This window comes from Anastrepha ludens, chromosome X, assembly GCF_028408465.1.
Source record: "Anastrepha ludens isolate Willacy chromosome X, idAnaLude1.1, whole genome shotgun sequence".
NCBI classification, from domain to species: domain Eukaryota; kingdom Metazoa; phylum Arthropoda; class Insecta; order Diptera; family Tephritidae; genus Anastrepha; species Anastrepha ludens.
The window spans coordinates 42,444,331-42,462,724 of record NC_071503.1 but is presented as its reverse complement, the minus strand read 5'-3'; the positions used below and the strand labels follow the sequence as shown (position 1 = coordinate 42,462,724).

Genomic DNA, 18,394 nt, shown 5'->3' with positions numbered 1-18,394 from the left:
TTGTACTAGGTCTCCATAAAAGTATAAAATCACTGTCGCACAGTGTTATCTTTGTTAGTTTTGTAATGATGTTTTGTGGAAGTTGTTTGAGGACTTCGGCGGCTATTTAATCAAACCCTGGAGATTTCTTCGACTCTAATTTTGTATCTCGGCGGACATCGTATCTTCAGTTATGGGTACTATATCGCCATAATTATCACTGACTATACCATCCTTATTAAGTGTTGGTGATGTGTCGCTATTGGGTGTAAAGATTTTTCCTAGATAGTCTGAAAATATGTTTCCTTTTTTTCTGTGTTTGTTTTCGCAAATCCATTTGTTTGTAAATGATTGATTTTTGTATTCTTTAATATTATATTATTATATTGTATATTATCAAGAGATAATAAGTTTAATAATTTTGATAAATTATAAAAGTAAGTTGTGAGCCAGCAGGGAGTGCTGTATCTGGTGGTTAAAGTGTATCATATGTGCACTAACTACTCCAAGAGAGGCTTTCAATGCACTGATAAACGTTATTCCAATATACCTATATTACATATTAAGAAGACGCAACCATGAGCGCATTTAGGTTAAATGAAGCAGGTCGCTAGAGAGAAAAAACTTATGCTCATGCTAGTCTATTATTGCGACAAACTCAGTTAATCTCGGTGAGAACTAACTACATCGTCCCGACAGTAACATTCAATAGGAATTTCGCCAGTCTCTTTCCATCTAAGGAAGAATGGATAAAGGATTCTTTCTAAACAACTTCGATACTACAGTCTATATGGTTGGTAGTAAAATGGGCTGTGGTGTTGGAGCTGGCATATATTCTCACAGACTTTAAATTGGAAATCTGTGCGTCTCCCTAATACCAGCAGTCTCTTCCAGGCAGAAGTACTGGCAATTGGGGAAGCCTTTAGGCTACTAATCACAGATTTCTCTTTTAAGGGCAATATCTCTATTCTTTCGGATAGCCAAGCTGCAATCCAAGCACTGGGGATGGCCCACCTACAACCTCAAGCAATCGTTGGCAATAATAATCATGAAACGACGGGAAGCCTGGAGACTAACGGCAGTCATAACTGGCTTTTGGTCTATCGGAGAACAAGCAGCCAAAATGGAAACCCTCACAATACATGCTGTCACAGTGGTAAACAACCGGAGAAAAAGGAGACAATCTTCCATTTCCTCTGTGAATGCCCTGCCCTATGGAAGGACAGAATGTTAACCCTGGGCCAACCGCTGTTCGAGAATCTCGAACAACTATCTGGCTTAGACGTCAACAACCTTATAAGGTTATTAAACAGCACAGACTGGATATAGTCATGCTGTAAATAACCGTTAAACAAGTTGGTAACGAGGATGTGGCAACAAAATGGTACGGAAGCGCTAGTTGGATTCTGGAAGAATCACCACTTTAACCAACCAACGCTAACTACGTAAATACTTATGTATATAGTTACGTATACTGACATAATATATGTAAAGAGAGATAGATATTGAAGTTTTGTTAACTGAAATGAGAATTAATTTATAAATATTTTTAAGAGAACTAGGGTAAATTTAATAAATGTATGTATTACCGTTAGTTTACCTTTGTTATAATTTTAACCCATTCCTGTCGTATGTTTACTCTCAACCACTAACGCTATTTTTACCATTCCGGTCGGATATCGACTCTCCCACCACAGAAAGGAACCATACTAACTTTATACTGTATTTATTTATAAAATTAATAAATCTTGTCCATCCTTCATAATCTTAAATGTTATGTATCACTGCTCTTTCAAGAAAAATTTGTTCTGACTAATGTAAAAAGACTTCCAACCAACAGATTGGACCTTATTAGTGGGGCTTTAGACCCTGAAAAATCCTCCATGGACCAGATATTCACAATACGCCAAAACTAACATTAACTTCGTTTCAATATTTTTAGCATAATAAAACGTTTTAAAGGGAAGAATTAAAAAATAATCCAAAAATTACATGAATACAATAAAGTGGAAGCAGAAGTTCGTGAAGAGTTAATAAAGAAGTCCATCCAGTTCGCAGGGACTTGAAACGTGCCGGGTATAGCTCGCGAATGGCTCGAAGGAAACTACTCATCAGCAAAGTCAATGAAAATAAGAGGGTTGTTGCGAAAGGTTACTTGGCAACCCATTTCGCATTTTTTCACCTCTCTGTTTTTCTCACTCGCCAATCAACAGCTGTCAAAGAGAAGCAAGCTTAACTGTCAAAGAGAAGCAAGCTTTCTTTTCGATTCTAGACGTTGGCGAAAGCGCATGGACGCGCGCATAAACGATTGTAAGGAATATGTAATATAAAATATTTTCACATAACTATTGTAATCTTTGTAAACCTATTAATAAATAAAATAAAGTTTTCAGCTTTTCCAAACAGTAAATAAATCATTCCTTATTTACTGCACCAGAGCTAGATAAAACGGAATTCAGCCGCGTCAAACTGCAGTCACCAACATTCTGAAAAAATCGCTTTAAAGAGATTTTCGTTTAATAACCTGTAAAAATGGAGGATGTTTCTAAAGCTGCATCGCCACGGGGAAACGCGGATGCTGATACAATAAGCGCAGTCGAGGGTTTATTAGATGAGGCTGACAAAACTGGCCATGCTGTGACAATTGGCACCGAAACGCCTACTGCCGACACCGCGCCAGATCGTCACGCATCTACACCTGTTCGTCAAACTGCACCATTTGCACCCCCCTGCACTTCAGGCACCTCCGGGATTAGGACTACACACTTCTACAGTACAGCACAGCCATACGCATGTGGCGTTCCACAACCTATAGAACTGCAATGCAACCAAACTGCAGGTATAACGGGAACACACATTCCATCGACCTCGTTCAATGTCGTCCCTAACCTTGCTAACGTGATGACATTTCCGTATACTTCGACTACGAACGGGATGACGACCATGCTGCCCAACTTAACCTCAAACAGCAATACAGTCTCAGCTATATCTTCATCTCAACCCTTTTCTGCATATACATCAATGCACAATTTCCACAGTTTGCCAACATCGGTTACTTCAGGATTTTCACACCCAAATGTTAACCCTAACCTAAATATGCCTTGTGGAGGGTATCCGACCGTTACTAATCCGTATAGTTACTCTACGACAGCCGACCTAAATTTGACTGCGGCACATATAGCTAGTCGTCAAGTGCTTTCGAAAGATCTGCCAACCTTTACAGGTAGGCCTGAAGACTGGCCCGTATTTATTACTAACTATGAGCAGTCTACCATACGGTGCGGATTCACGGACCAAGAAAACCTTATTAGGTTGCAGAAATGCTTGAAGGGCCAAGCATTAGAGGCAGTTCGTGGTAGGCTTATGGTGCCGTCTACGGTTGGATTGGCCATTAATACACTCCGCATGTTGTATGGTAGACCAGACGTAATTCACCAAGTAATGCTGCGTAAGTTAAGGGAGGAACCATCTGTAAAGCCAGACAAATTAGAAACCTTAGTAACATTTTCATTAGCGGTACAAAATTATCGCGCTACAATGCAGGCGGTAGGTCTAAACGATTATCTAAATGATCCAGTGCTATTAAACGAGCTGGTAGCTAAACTGCCATGTAACCAAAGGTTGAGTTGGGGCCAGCAATGTATGTCCCTGAGACGCGCTGACATTGCTGCATTCGATGATTGGCTTTTCGGTCTAGCCATGTGCGCTAGCCAGGTCACTTCCATCCAGACATCAGCGATATCATCGTGTAATAGCAACGTCGAAGCAAAAAAGGGAAATCGCGAATCACTAAAGGGCAGAATAATGATTCACGATGTGGTTGCGAAAAATAACGAGCAGAGTGAAAAGTCGATAAATTGCCTGAAATGCGGTGCGAGCCATACGCTGTCCGATTGCTATGAGTTTCGTGCCCTATCGCAAAGTGACAGATGGAAATTTGTACGGGAAAATAAACTCTGTTTACGCTGCTTCAAAAGTCATTTCATTCGTCGATGTAATTCGAAAAGGTGCTGTGGCGTAGATGATTGTAGAATGGCTCACCATCCACTGCTTCACAATGGAGCTTCGTTGGCGATTGGAAAACGACAACAAGCAACATTATACCACGAGTTGGGCACAGCTGCTGATAAAGAAACGCAAAGGGCGCTTTTCAGGTATGTGGAGGTTATTTTACATAGCGGTACCAAAGCAATACGTACATTCGCCCTTATCGACGAAGGAGCCTCCTGTACGCTAATTGAGTCTCAATTGGCGAACGATCTTGATTTAGATGGGCCAGTTGAATCGTTATGCTTGCGTTGGACGGGAGAAATTACTCAAAATGAGGCAAATTCCAAATTTGTCAATCTTTACGTTTCACCGATTACATTACCCTCTCAAAAATACAGGCTTCGAAACGTTCGAACCGTTGCTAATCTACTACTTCCTCAGCAGTCGCTGTTCAGCTCTACGATTAGTAAGCACGCACACATTAAGGGATTGCCGATTCGACCCTATAGTAAAGCAAGAGCGCGAATTTTGATAGGTTTGGACAACGCTAAAATAGGAATCCCTATCGAAATAAGAGAAGATAGGGGATCCGACCTTATTGCCGCAAAGTGCCGACTAGGATGGAGTGTATATGGGCGCGATAAAACTAACTGCGTTGAACAACCGAGAATATTGCATACCTGCGAATGTGATACAACCAGAGACGATCGTATGGACCAGCAACTGAAAACATATTTTTCTATTGATGCCATCGGATCATATGCACCAATTAAGCCGTTGATATCTAAAGATGATGAACGCGCTCTTCAAATCATGGAAAAGACCACGCGCTTTATCTCCGCTGAAAAGAGATGGGAAACCGGGTTACTTTGGAAGCACGAAGCTGTCGAGCTTCCCGATTCGCTGCCTATGGCAATCCGGCGACTCTCGTGCTTAGAAAGTAAAATGAAGCGTGATTCGTCAATTCGTCAATTTCTTATAAACAAAATACATGATTATGAGAAAGAAGGGTACGTACGTAAGTTGAACAAAAACGAAATAAAATATAGCGCTAGGTCTTGGTATCTCCCTATATTTACTGTTCTCAATGCCAATAAAAAGAAAACTCGATTGGTTTGGGATGCTGCAGCAAGGGTAAAGGGTGTCGGGCTCAATGATATGTTGCTGAAAGGGCCCGATCTACTAAAGTCTCTATTGGGGGTACTGCTCCGATTTCGCGAACGACGTTTTGCAGTTTGTGGAGATATATGCGAAATGTTCCACCAGATTAAAATTATAAAAGAAGATCAAGTGGCGCAAAAATTTCTTTGGCGAAACGATGGCTCGTCTCGCGACTATGATATCTACGTGATGAGGGTTATGACATTCGGCGCTTCGTGTTCGCCTTCCTTGGCGAACTACATACAAAATCGTAACGCTCACCGATTTGCTGATCTTCATCCCGGCGCCGAACGGGCCATCGTTAGTAACACATTTGTTGACGATTGGCTTCAGAGTGCAGACTCTGAAAATGAATTGGCTCGTCTAGCAACTAAAGTTCGTTGGGTTCATCAGGAGGGCGGATTCCAAATGAGAAACTGGAAATATAATTCCAAACACGTACTATTTTCATTAGATGCTGACGACGTTCCAGCCGCCAAATGTTTTGAAGAGCCAGAAGCCGTTATAGAAAAGGTACTAGGGATGTGGCGGCTGCCAGTTTCGGATGAGTTAACATACATTGAAAATTTTCCAAAGGAAGTTTTTAATGAAAATACGATCGTGCGATACGAATTTTGCGCACAATAATGACGATTTTCGATCCTATGGGTTTGCTCGGTTTTGTCATTGTACAGGCAAAAATTATTTTACAAGATGTCTGGCGCTCCGGAGTAGGTTGGGATGAACCGATTAAAGAAGAAGAACGTTGCAACTGGTTTCGTTGGGTAAAACGCATTCCTGCGATCAACGGCATAAAAATTCCCCGTTGCCTTTCACTTGCCAGCGAAAACCAAAATAATCAGTTGCACATTTTTGAAGATGCAAGCATAAAAGCCTACGCTGCGGTGGCCTACATCCGGTCAGAAGTAGGTTCGCAAATATCTTGTTCACTTTTGGCTTCGAAAACTCGCGTTGCGCCATTGAAGCCCACTTCCATACCCAGGCTGGAGCTGTTAGCTGCTGTTTTGGGACTTAGGCTGGCAAATGTTCTTAGCTATGAACTGTCCATTACAGTAAATCGCAGAGTATTCTGGACAGACTCCAAAAATGTGTTGTTTTGGCTGCGATCGAGCACAAGAAAATACCATCAATTCGTGGCGCTGAGAATCGGAGAGATCCTCGAGAGTTCTGCTGTTAGGGAATGGAGGTGGCTGCCATCTGGTGGGAATATTGCGGACGAAGGCACTAAATGGAGCAGCAACCGAGAATTCGACGACAACCAACGCTGGTTCAGTGGACCTAAATTCCTACTAGAACGAGAATCAAGCTGGCCAATTATAAAATTTCCAGATGATGACGAAGAGACAGTTGAGGTTCTACAGCATATAGATTTCGCTAACAACTCATTGGGTACGACCGCAGAAATAACCCCGGATGTAAAAAGATTTAGTACATGGGAGAAGCTTCGCAGTGCGCATCGATTTGTTTTACGTTTTCTACGATTGGTTACGAAGGGAAAGCCACGTTCTCAGTTTCTTCAAAAGCTACTCAACCCAGACAACATAGAGACAGCAGAGCTTGCAATTATGCTTAATTGTCAAAGCGAGGTGTTCCATGAAGAGATCTGTCGTCTGCGTAATGGTGAGGAAATTAATCGAAAATCTTTTCTTTTCAAGTTCTCCCCATACTTAGACCAGATTGGCCTGCTGCGAGTAAAAGGTAGAATTGATGCTGCTGAGGGTGTTGCCATTAATGTCAAGCGTCCAATAATCCTGCCACGCAAGCACGACGTAACGCGACTACTCGTCGACTTCTATCACAGGAAATTTCACCACCATCACAACGAGATCGTCGTCAACGAGATGAGGCAAAGGTTCTGCATCTCCGCCTTAAGAAGGCTGGTAAAAGAATGTGCTGCAAAATGTCAAACCTGCCGGAACCGTAGGGCTTCTCCACAACCTCCTCAAATGGGAGATCTGCCAATGGAACGTGTGTCACCTTTTACCAGGCCGTTCACCTTTACAGGGGTTGACTATTTCGGACCAATGGACGTTGTAATTGGCCGCAGGCGTGAAAAGCGGTGGGGTGCTTTATTCACATGCCTTACCACCCGCGCAGTTCACATTGAAATCTCACCTACTTTATCTACCGAGTCGTTTTTGCTGATTTTTAAACAATTTGTGAGTCGCCGTGGAGTACCGAAGCGAATTATATCGGACAACGGCACCAATTTTCGCGGTGCTAGTGTACTTCTAGTAAAAGAAATTGAAAGAATATCGTCGGATGATATAGAAAGGAAATACCCTGAAATTGAATGGATTTTTATTCCCCCCGCTTCACCACAATCGATTCTAATGGACATTCTACCAGATTCCGGTATGCGAGAGGAGGTGTTAAGAGCCGTTCTAGCCGACATCGAAAACATTTTAAATTCAAGGCCACTGACGTACGTGCCGCTTGATTCAGCCGAAGATGAAGCTCTTACGCCAAACCACTTTCTGACGGGACACTCTAGTGGTATTCGAGAACTAACAGATAATACCAACTCTGGATCGGCTCTACGGCAAAACTTTAAAATTTCTAGCCAGTTGGCTGACCAATTTTGGAGACGCTGGGTTAAGGAGTATCTTCCCTGTCTTACCAGACGTGCAAAGTGGTATCAGCCACCAGCAAACCCAATCAAATTGAACGACGTGGTGGTCATCGTAGACGAAAACTCCAAGAGAAATTCGTGGCCGAAAGGAGTAGTAATAGATATGAATTTTGGTAAAGATGGCCAAGCTCGTAGCGCAGTAGTCAAGACAGTAAATGGATTATGTACACGACCGATAGTAAAGTTGGCGAAATTGGACGTCGAGGTTGAAAAGCGTGGGGTAAACGTTATGCATAAAACCGCATAAGATTTACGAAGGGGGGTGTTGCGAAAGGTTACTTGGCAACCCATTTCGCATTTTTTCACCTCTCTGTTTTTCTCACTCGCCAATCAACAGCTGTCAAAGAGAAGCAAGCTTAACTGTCAAAGAGAAGCAAGCTTAACTGTCAAAGAGAAGCAAGCTTTCTTTTCGATTCTAGACGTTGGCGAAAGCGCATGGACGCGCGCATAAACGATTGTAAGGAATATGTAATATAAAATATTTTCACATAACTATTGTAATCTTTGTAAACCTATTAATAAATAAAATAAAGTTTTCAGCTTTTCCAAACAGTAAATAAATCATTCCTTATTTACTGCACCAGAGCTAGATAAAACGGAATTCAGCCGCGTCAAACTGCAGTCACCAACAAGGGTTGAGTTCGTAAATGAATAAAAAAATAAGGAAATTCATTTCTGGAGTAACATTATTTTTAGCGACGACATTTCAACATTTTTCAATCGGTAGGAAAGATTCGAGTCGGGTGAAAACCCAATACCGAATTCGATAAAAGCAATACAGGAAGTACAGTGAATCATGTAGGCGAGGGTGTAATGGTATGGGGATGTATGTCAACGGCAGGCGCAGGTAATCTTGTACTTATTGATGGTATTATGGATAAATCGGCCGCCATAGCCGAATGGGTTGGTGCGTGACTACCTTTCGGAATTCACAGAGAGAATTCTGTCAATTCTGCCTTGATTACCATACGCTTGCACCGCGTAATTGCAATGTAAAATATGTGACCGTATTTTGACTAATATCAATGTTTTAACTTTTAGCGATGATGGTTGTTACAGGAGTACATATGTACATTAGAGTGTCCCAAAAAAATTAAAGTGTTTTTTTTTTAACGCATACCCTCTTATTTTGTTTGAATGGTCTCAAAACATCCAAAAATAAAGTTTCGTCTATTTAGAATCACGGCAACCCGTGCCGAGTTGAGCGGAAACCTGTCGGTACTTGTATAGTACGGCGCGCGCGAACTGGCGGATTGATTGCATGTAATTACTTGTTTATTTTATTAGTAATCGCGTTTTTTTCGTGTAGTCAACATGTCAGTGGAGTAACGAAGTTCCAAAAAGGAGATATTTCTAATAGGGGACGTAAAACATCAAATCACCGGTTCTAAACTTCCCTCTAACGGGCAAGTACTGGCACTTTTGTTCTTTAATATTCGTGAAGTGAACTTAAGTGTCAATGAAAGTGCAAATCTCACAATTCGTGAGTGTGTTATTTATTGGGAAAAGGCACGTATACCGACCAGATCAATATATAAATGTGTTAAGAAACTAGTTAACTTATACCAAGTTTGGAGTGAATTGCAAAAAAAACTCAAGAAGTGTTTGAACAGCGTCGAAGGGAGTTTTTTTCAAACTTAAAGAATTTGTTTGACATTGCACATGACGATGCTCTTCAATCGATTACAATAAATGAAGATAAGATCTTCTTGCAGCGCCAAAGAGAACCAGGTCGGCCCGGTCACTTAGCCGGAGTGGACACAAAACTAACAAACAAAGACTATGCGGAAAAATATCATAACTCCCAAGTTAGTTGCCGCATTACACAGGTGTCAGTTAAGTGTGAGGGATTCTGTCTTTATAATTGAAGCTACTATTGAGGCTCTGGGGCACAATACGCATGAATTCCCTATAAGCAAGTCCTCCATCCATAGAGTTCATACGGAAATGAAGCTATAAAAATTTATTTTCAAAACAAGGTCCCGGACATGATAACTGTCCACTGGGACGGAAAACTGTTGCCAGCTCTAGATTCACGACGTAAAAGTAAAGAAGAACGCGTACCGGTAGTTATTACATACGATAATAAAGAACAAATTATTGCTGTTCCTAAATTGGATAGCTCGACAGGAAGAGAACTGGCAGACGCAGTTTGGGATGCTATTACGAACTGGAACCTTGAAGACAAAGTGCAGATTCTCTGTTGTGATACTACTGCTTCTAACACAGGCCGCATAAATGGAGCATGTGTGCTTTTCGAACAAAAACTGGGTAGAGAAGTGCTTATTTTTGCTTGCCGTCATCGTGTTTACGAATTAGTACTTAAAGGCGTGTTTGAAGCGAAAATCAGTCAGGTAACTACAAGCCCAGACATCCCATTATTCAAGAAATTCCGAGAAAACTGGAAAAATATCGATCCCGAGAAAAAACAAAGCTGTACAGAAAAGCTATCTTGTTTTAATGTTTCGAAAATTGACAAACTGCTAGAATTCTACAAAACTGAATTAACCAAAGAAATCGTTAGAGATGACTATCGCGAATTAATTGAGCTTTCAATTATATTTCTTGGCGGAGATTCAGAGAAGAAATTTAAGATTCGGCACCAGGTGCTATGCACCAGGCTCGATGGATGGCGAGAGCCATTTATTCATTAAAAATATCGTTACGTAGCTCTCAATTCAGAATTTCAAACAAGGATAAGGCAGCTCTGTTGGACGTATATCTGTTCATCGTGACATCCTACGTAAAACCCTGGCTCCAATGTATTTTAGCAGTAAAGTCACGGTATCAGGATTTGTGTTTTTTGAAGGCCATGAAAAATTACGAAACAATAGACAAAAGCATTTCAAAAGCAGCTTTGCAGAAGTTTTGGCAGCATTTGTGGTATTTGACAGATGAAGTATCTATTCTGGCTTTATTTGATGATGATGTCAATCTAGAAACTAAAGTAAGAATGATTGCTAACTTAACTAGAGAAAACCCAACAGCTCACAATAAACGTTACATTGCATCCAAAGAAGAACTCTGTGGCCCACTTTTTGGTACGTTAATTAAGCCTTGATTTTGTTCTTTTACTAAGTTTGCTAATAGGTATAATTGATAACTGATCTATCTGTTTTAATTTCAGAGAAAAACATTGATGACTTCGTCTCTGTCAAAAGCAAGTTCCTGTTTAATCGATTCCAGATTGACGACAGTTTTCTGAACAAGTGCCCCTCTTCGTGGTCAAATGATGATTCCTTCCTACAGGCTAAAAATAAGCTGCTAGGACTGAAAGCAGTTAATGATACCGCAGAAAGAGCGGTTAAGTTAATGCAAGACTTCCATGGTTTGATCACTGTTCAAGAGGAGCAAAAACAATTTTTATTACGTTGCGTACAAGAACACAGACAGGTATATCCCGACTGTAAAAAGCAAACTTTGAAAACAAAATTTGATGATTGATGTCCCTTTTATAATAAAAAGAAAATAAATACGAAATATGTTCTTTATTTTTATTTATTTAATTAATTTAAAAATTCAATTAAACTTTTCTCTATTGTGAGCCTATAGCTTTCATACTAACTTTTAAACTTAAAGTTTGATATCAAGTCGGCACGGGTTAATGACATCCGATCTTAATAATATTTTATATTTAAGTTTTTAGAGTCAAATGGAAAAAAATAAAGGGTATGCGTATTGAAATTCCGAAAAAAAAATTCTCCCTTGTAGCCTGGGACACCCTAATGTACATGTATGTTTCAAAATCGATATATTAAAGAATTTTTACGCAAAACATACAACATTGCATACAACATGCAGATTTTGGACCTCTCCCGGTTATCTATGCTCTTATATGTTACTAAATTTTCTAGCAGGGTTCTATGTAACTCCGTGGAGAGAAAATTGCTAAACCGTACCTAACTTTGTTTTTCTTCAAAAAATATGAAGAAGGGTGTTTTTTATCATGCTGTAATAAATTCAGGTGTGGCCAATAGCCATTGTACAAAATTACAAGTACAGAATCAGAATCATGTTTTATTTTAAACATATGAATATACAGGAAATAGCAGATAAAAAAGAACAGCAGTAGCTCAAGGTCATCAGTATTGAGTAAACTAGAATTAATTACAATATTTGCTGGATGTTATGTCTAAAATGATGATAATGTGTATAATATATAATATACGCGTAAGTATATTTACTATATATTAAATTAAATGAGCTATCCTACACAGTAGAAGAAAGCTAGAAAATAGCAAAGCGTTTTTCGATTGTATGTTGTATTTACTAGAAGTTGTGCATTCATCTAGGATATATTTTACTGACATTCTAGATGACAAATGCAGCAAGATGCATCTCCAGAGCCTAACAGGTAACCGTGAATGATCTACGTCTGACCTCGACGAAGCCGTGAGAATAACAAAATACCTGCATGTTTAGATTCCGTGGGATAGATAGACTTTAATCTGAAGGGATTAATTGTTGCAAAATAATGAAAGTATTCATTCCATTTCAGTAAGGCCTTATTATGTAGGTACTGCTACATTATATAATTATTTACTTTACTTTATAATTTATAATAACTAAATTTGTATTCTATTTCTTACTTTTTAAGACTCTTAGCGCCTGTGACTACTGCCCCTTATTCTTTCATAGAGATTGGCTTAATCAATTGCTGATTACCAATAGACCTCTGGATTTGACCCAACCATTTGCAACTTCAAAAATATGGTATGTTCAAGGGATTTTAGACAAAGGGCTTGAAATTCAACCACATTACTACATTTACAGGAGTTAAAGAGAAGGAATTTTGTGAAAAAATTCAATGTTGTCGATTTCTACTGTTTGATTGATTAATATTATTTGTTTCAGAATCGCATCTCCCCAGTGCAAATGCACTTTTATCCCTTGATGCTTGCTGGCGCTTCGTAAGGTAAGGCGATACTTACACAATACGATTCGGGTGCTTATCGTTTGCCTTCTTAATACCTAAAATAAACAAAAGTAACAGGCGGTCGCCTTAGCCGAATTGGTTGGTGCGTGACTACCATTCGGAATTCGGAGAGAACATTGGTTTAAGTCTGGGTGAAACACCAAAATAAAGAACACGTTTTTTTCTAATAGCGATCAGCCCTCGGCAAGCAATGGCAAACCTCCGAGTGTATTTCTGCCACGAAAAAGCGCCTCATAAAAAAAATTACTGCTGTTCGGAGTCGGCTTGAAACTATAGGTCCCTCCATTTGTGGATCAACATTAAGACGCTCGCCACAAATAACAGGAGGAGCTCGGCCAAATTCCGAATGATAGTCACGCACCAAGCCATTCGGTTACGCAGGCATGTGAAGGCACCCCGCACGACACTAACCAACCATCTTTTCACATGCCCTCTAAAAGCGACTCATCTAACACCCCTCTCCTTCTGGACCCAACCCGTCGAAACAGCATGTTTCCTGGGTCTACCTTTAGATGAGCTAGACGAAGATGCCCTACACTGGTGGGGCTTCTATTACTGTTAACAAGCAAACAAACAAACAAGCTACGCCGGCCGCATCTTTTCACGGTATTTAAATTCCTCATGACCAGGGTTATCATTCAACCGATCTTTAGATGGGATAAAGCCAAAAAAGTGTTCAAGAATATCTTAGTTAAATCGCTTATGGCTTAAATAATTTAACATAACATGTTTCGAAATATTGTAAACCATTGTGTATCTGAAGTATATGATTACATAATATAATACCTTTTTTACCATTTTGGAACGGTAACAAGTTGTGTTTCCCAATCAACCTCATGGTTTTCCTCATAACCGTCATCTGGTTGTTTACTTCATCCTATTCCTCAAAAGCTAGGCCGTAAGCGTGGCATCTTTTCCTTGTGTCACCATATGATACTCCGACCTTAAGTACGTCGAAAAACTTATTTAAGTGAAAAGATTGAAATTTAGATAAGTAATTAAATTACATATCTATAAAATAAAAATAAGTCGGGGTTTCCTTCCTGACGCTATAACTCCAGAACGCACGAACCGATTTCCACGGTTTTGCATTCGTTGGAAAGGTCTCGGGCTCCGTAAGGTTTATAGCATTTACTCTACTCAGTTAATTTCATATGACATTTATTATGTGCACGTTCTTTCAAACGCTAACTTAAAACCGGTATTGTGTTCACTGTAATATTGTGAAATTTAGGTTATAGTTATTCGTTTCCTAACAGTTCAATTGGAAACCATCAAATCAATCACGCGTATTGTGCAAATTTTTTTTAACTTCATCAGCAGGCATTTGTCCTTAAGGTGGTAAGTTGAACTGTGTAAATTATGTGAATCGTGCATTTGAACGAACGAATCCCGACATGCAAATAACCGATGAAATCTACAATGAAGGATTGATTCTGATTGAGGATCAATGCTTGACTATTGCAAACAAGCTACTGATTGAAGTCAAACCGATCGATGCACCATGCATTCAACCAACGAGAGCTGCAATATAATGTTGATACATTGCAGTAGTTCGTTCGAAATAATGTGCCGTTGCAGCAAAACTAAGTATACGAACCATTAATGCAAGCGGTGGGCAATAATACTGGTGGTCTATTCTTCCTGGATGCACCTGGAGGAACAGGGAAAACATTTGTCATTGATTTTGGCCACTATTCGATCAAGATGTGACATAGCTTTGGCGTTAGCATCATCTGGAATTGCGGCGACTCTTCTATGTAGATGGCGGTCGTACTGCACATTATGCGCTTAAGTTGCCACTCAATTTAAATTCCGCGACTCGGCGCCGCCTTCAATAAAAAATAAATAAACGTTCCCTTCACCGTGTACGAGCATGGTGAACAATAGAAAAATCCAGGAGCGACTGACTCATAGTAGGCGGCCACCTGGTCAGCGTCTGTTCTCCATGTTAGAAGCGCCTGTCTTTTCGATGATGTGGAGTGGCTTGCGAGCCATCAGGATTGATTTTAATAAGATCCTGATTACGGCATACTGGAGTTGAAGCAGATTGCGATTGGGCTGAGGTAGTGGATCTCTGAGATCTGAGTAAGTGGAGTGAAATCCAACTGAAACGACTCCCAGAAGGGTTCGCTCCTTCTCCGTCCTACTAAAACTAACTAACTACTAAAACTTCCAAGTCCACTGCCTGTTGCCATCTTTGGTGGCCACGTAGGTTGGGTGGAGATGGTTCTATAAGTTCCGGTCTGAAGCCTGGCTCTGAACACTGTACCTCATAAAGGGCAGTGTCACCCTTCGCTTGGCCCCCAGAACTCAAAGATAACCATGGGACTTACGAAAACTACGTATACATACTGTCTAAAACATATCGGCAATTGTTCATTTAAAAAGTGCGCGTTACACATATGTCTAATTTTTTTTTCTGAAATTTTGGCACAGCTGTCCTTTTTAGTGTCGCAGAGTTTGAGCGTTAACTGTCAATTATCTTGTTTTTGGCATTCAATTATATCAGTCAACCGCAGGTGTGCTCTGCGATTTTTACTATGGATAAAAATATCGATCAAATGTTAATTTGTCTTAAATTCTATGTTTTGGAACGAAATTTCTTGAGAGAATCATTGAAAATGTTGCAGAAAGCCTATTGCGAGTGTGCTTTTATCAAAAACACGAGTTTACGAGTGATATGCGGCTTCTGCAGAGGGCCGAGAAGTCGTGGAAGATTTTCCTAGATCTGGTCGCCCATCAAAGTCTTCAACGGATGAAAACGTCGAAAAAGTCAAGGAAATGGTGCTGAAAAGCCATCATTTAAGTTTGAAGGAGGTAGCTTTGCAACATTTTACACCCTCAATTGGGCATGAGACGCGTGGCTGCTCGACTTGTTCTAAGAGAGTTGAATTTCTTTAAAACAAATTCATCGGAGGAAGATGGCTGAAGATATGCTTGAGCAAGTGAATTCCCAACGTTTACCCAGCGCATCATAACCGGTGATGAGACCTGGGTATATGAGTTTGACATACAAACTTGTCAACAGTCGGCTGAATGGACCACGTGAACCACGTCAAAGTCGGTCAAAAGTGAAATACATGCTACTCAATTTCTTTGATTATCATAATGTTGTGCACTCGGTACTCATTCGAAATGGTTCTACGGTAAATAGAGAATATTATTTGAAAGTTATGCGATGTTTGAGAGAGAATGTGCGTAGGAAACGGCCCAATTTATAGAAAGAAAACTCACAAGGCTCATATTGTGAACACTTTTTTGATCAAAAACTCGACAAATATCCTCGAACAACCACTGTATTCGCCGGATTTTGCCCCCTGTGACTTTTTTCTTTTCCCAAAATTTAAATTGCCACTCCGCGGACGCCGCATTGAGTCGATAAAGGCCATTAAGGAGAACTCTCTGAAGGAGCTGAAAAAGATCTCTTCAAACGCGTTTAAAATTAAAAGGTGTTTTGATGACGGTATATGTGTATTTCTGGTATATGTGTGTTGCTTCGAATGAAGCCTATTCTGAAGGTGACAAAAAAAATGTTGATGATTAAACAATTATTTGACGGTTTATTGAACAATTCCTCGTACTATTTTGACAGAATGTACTAGCGGAGATAGCGGTGATGAGTTGGAACGGATTAAGCATGGACACAAAAATAAAACTTGCAAATAAAAACGAAGAAATAATAACAGGAAGTGCCTTGGAAGCTTTTAGGAGAGGCTCGGTTATTCGGAAATCCCCGGTGGAGGCACAATCGATATGTAGCAATCTTTTAACAGCTACTGCTGAGGAAATGAAAGGAACGCCTCAAATGCAACCACAGCTATGCAGCAAGCCGTTGGCAAAGTGCATCGCCAGAGAGCTATTAATTGCCGAAGACATACCTTCCCAAAGCAGCGGGATAACGCCAACAACAAGGCGCGTAGGAGGCTCAAATGGAGCAAACAACAAAGAGAAGTAAACACCAGTGGGTATATTCAACGGAAAACCCGCTGGAGAAGGAAAAAGTGCAACTGAAGAGGAGAAATACTATAAGATAAAATGATGAGTCTAGGAGAAGCTATTGACTCTCTTCTGGAGTACAAAGGCCTACACAATGTGCGCCATGAAATCAAAAAGATCGGTTCACTTATAAAAAAGAGGTACACCGAAACTATTATGGTGATGGAAGAATATGAAAAACCACAGGCAACTCCAAAAAAGAATACGCAAAAAGCGTCAAGCGCGAGCTTTGCAAGACAAGAACGTTTCGGTAAAAAGGACGAAAACAGAAACAGTTCCACAATGCAAGGAACTGGTAACCCGCTCGTGGACGCACTATCACCTGCGGCAAAAAATTTGTGTGCAACGGCGACGATTCAACAGACAAAACCAATACAGACAGGAAATAAAGACCAAAATGCCAGCTGGATGGTTGTCATATCAAGAAAAGAAGCCGCCCAAATCAATGAGGACAAGACTTGATGCAATAATCAAATCTAGGTATGAGAATGCATGTTGCGGGCATTCTGCGCAAAGTAAAAGGATAGGGCTCTCGGAGAAGATGTAAAAACAAACCAGTTTCAAATAATCAACAAATTTGTATATTTTTCCTAGAATAACATTTTTAATTGGTTGGTGGTTGGTTAAAGGGTGACCCCGTATCGGAGTGCCACATAGACCGCAAGATGGGTACGTTGTGTTGCCCTAGAGCTCATTATGTTATATGATTTCCCAACCTAACCGAGATTTTTACTATAGATTTTGGTCCAAGATATTAATTCCATTCGAGAATTTAATGAGAGATTCGATTTTCAGGTCCGAGAGTACTGAAAGATTGTCAATTTTTGGAGAGCCTAAAAGATCGAGCTGACTTCTGGCTAGGCCGGGACAACTGCACAGCAAATGCCTGCTCGGTACTTCCTCATCGTCCTCGCAGTATCCGCACAGGTCGTTTTGAGGAGCCCCGAGCCGACGTGCGTGAGTACCCAAAAGGCAGTGGCCGGTGATAAGAGATATTATATGCCTTAGTTCGTGTTTCGAAAGACTTATAAGGGTTTTTGTCTGTTTCAGATTGTAGGATGACCAGATTTGTCTGGTCGTAACGCAAGTTGTTTCCACTCGCCACCTCCGATCAGCAATGCTGTGAAATTCTCGATCAATGATCATTTTACATGTTGAGAGCGGAATGTGGATTGTGGGTAAGTTACTAACATTTGATTGCGCAGCTCCAGCTCTCGCGAGCTCATCAGCTTTGCAGTTACCTTCGAATTCACTGTGACCCGGTATCCAAATAACTTGAACAGAATTCTGAACACTTATCTCGTTAAGAGATAAGAGACAGGATCGAGTGGGTATAAGAGAAGCTGAGTGCTCGAACGGCCGCTTGACTGTCAGTAAAAAAGCGGATATCCTCTAGTGATATTCTTTTTTCTAAGATAGTTTTCGCAGCATACCAGATAGTGCATACTTCCGCTTGGAATACACTACAGTAGTCGGGTAATCTAAATGATAGATTGATGTGAGGGGAATCGGAAAAGATTTCAAATCCCACTTTACCGTCTTGTTTTGAGCCATCTGTATATATAATCAGAGGGCCATCAGCCAGGATTTCGGTAAGATTTGTCTTCCATTCTTCCCTGGTTGGGAGTGAACAGGAGAATAGCAAGGGTGGTGATGGAAGACTTACATGATAGTCTATGTCGGAAAGGATAACAGTC

At 40.4% G+C, this 18,394-nt stretch overlaps 2 protein-coding genes across 2 annotated transcripts; both read left to right on the top strand.

Moving 5' to 3' along the window:
- The first annotated feature begins 2,169 nt into the window (after nucleotides 1-2,169).
- Nucleotides 2,170-5,757, top strand: LOC128869988 (uncharacterized). The gene is made up of 2 exons (XM_054112582.1): nucleotides 2,170-2,289; nucleotides 2,366-5,757. The coding sequence occupies exon 2, from the start codon at nucleotides 2,512-2,514 to the stop codon at nucleotides 5,755-5,757; it is 3,246 nt and encodes a 1,081-aa protein (XP_053968557.1). The 5' UTR covers nucleotides 2,170-2,289; nucleotides 2,366-2,511.
- On the top strand, nucleotides 5,757-8,009 carry LOC128869987 (uncharacterized). Its single transcript, XM_054112581.1, has one exon. It carries the CDS (start codon nucleotides 5,757-5,759, stop codon nucleotides 8,007-8,009), a length of 2,253 nt encoding a protein of 750 aa, XP_053968556.1.
- Nucleotides 8,010-18,394: the final 10,385 nt, after the last annotated feature.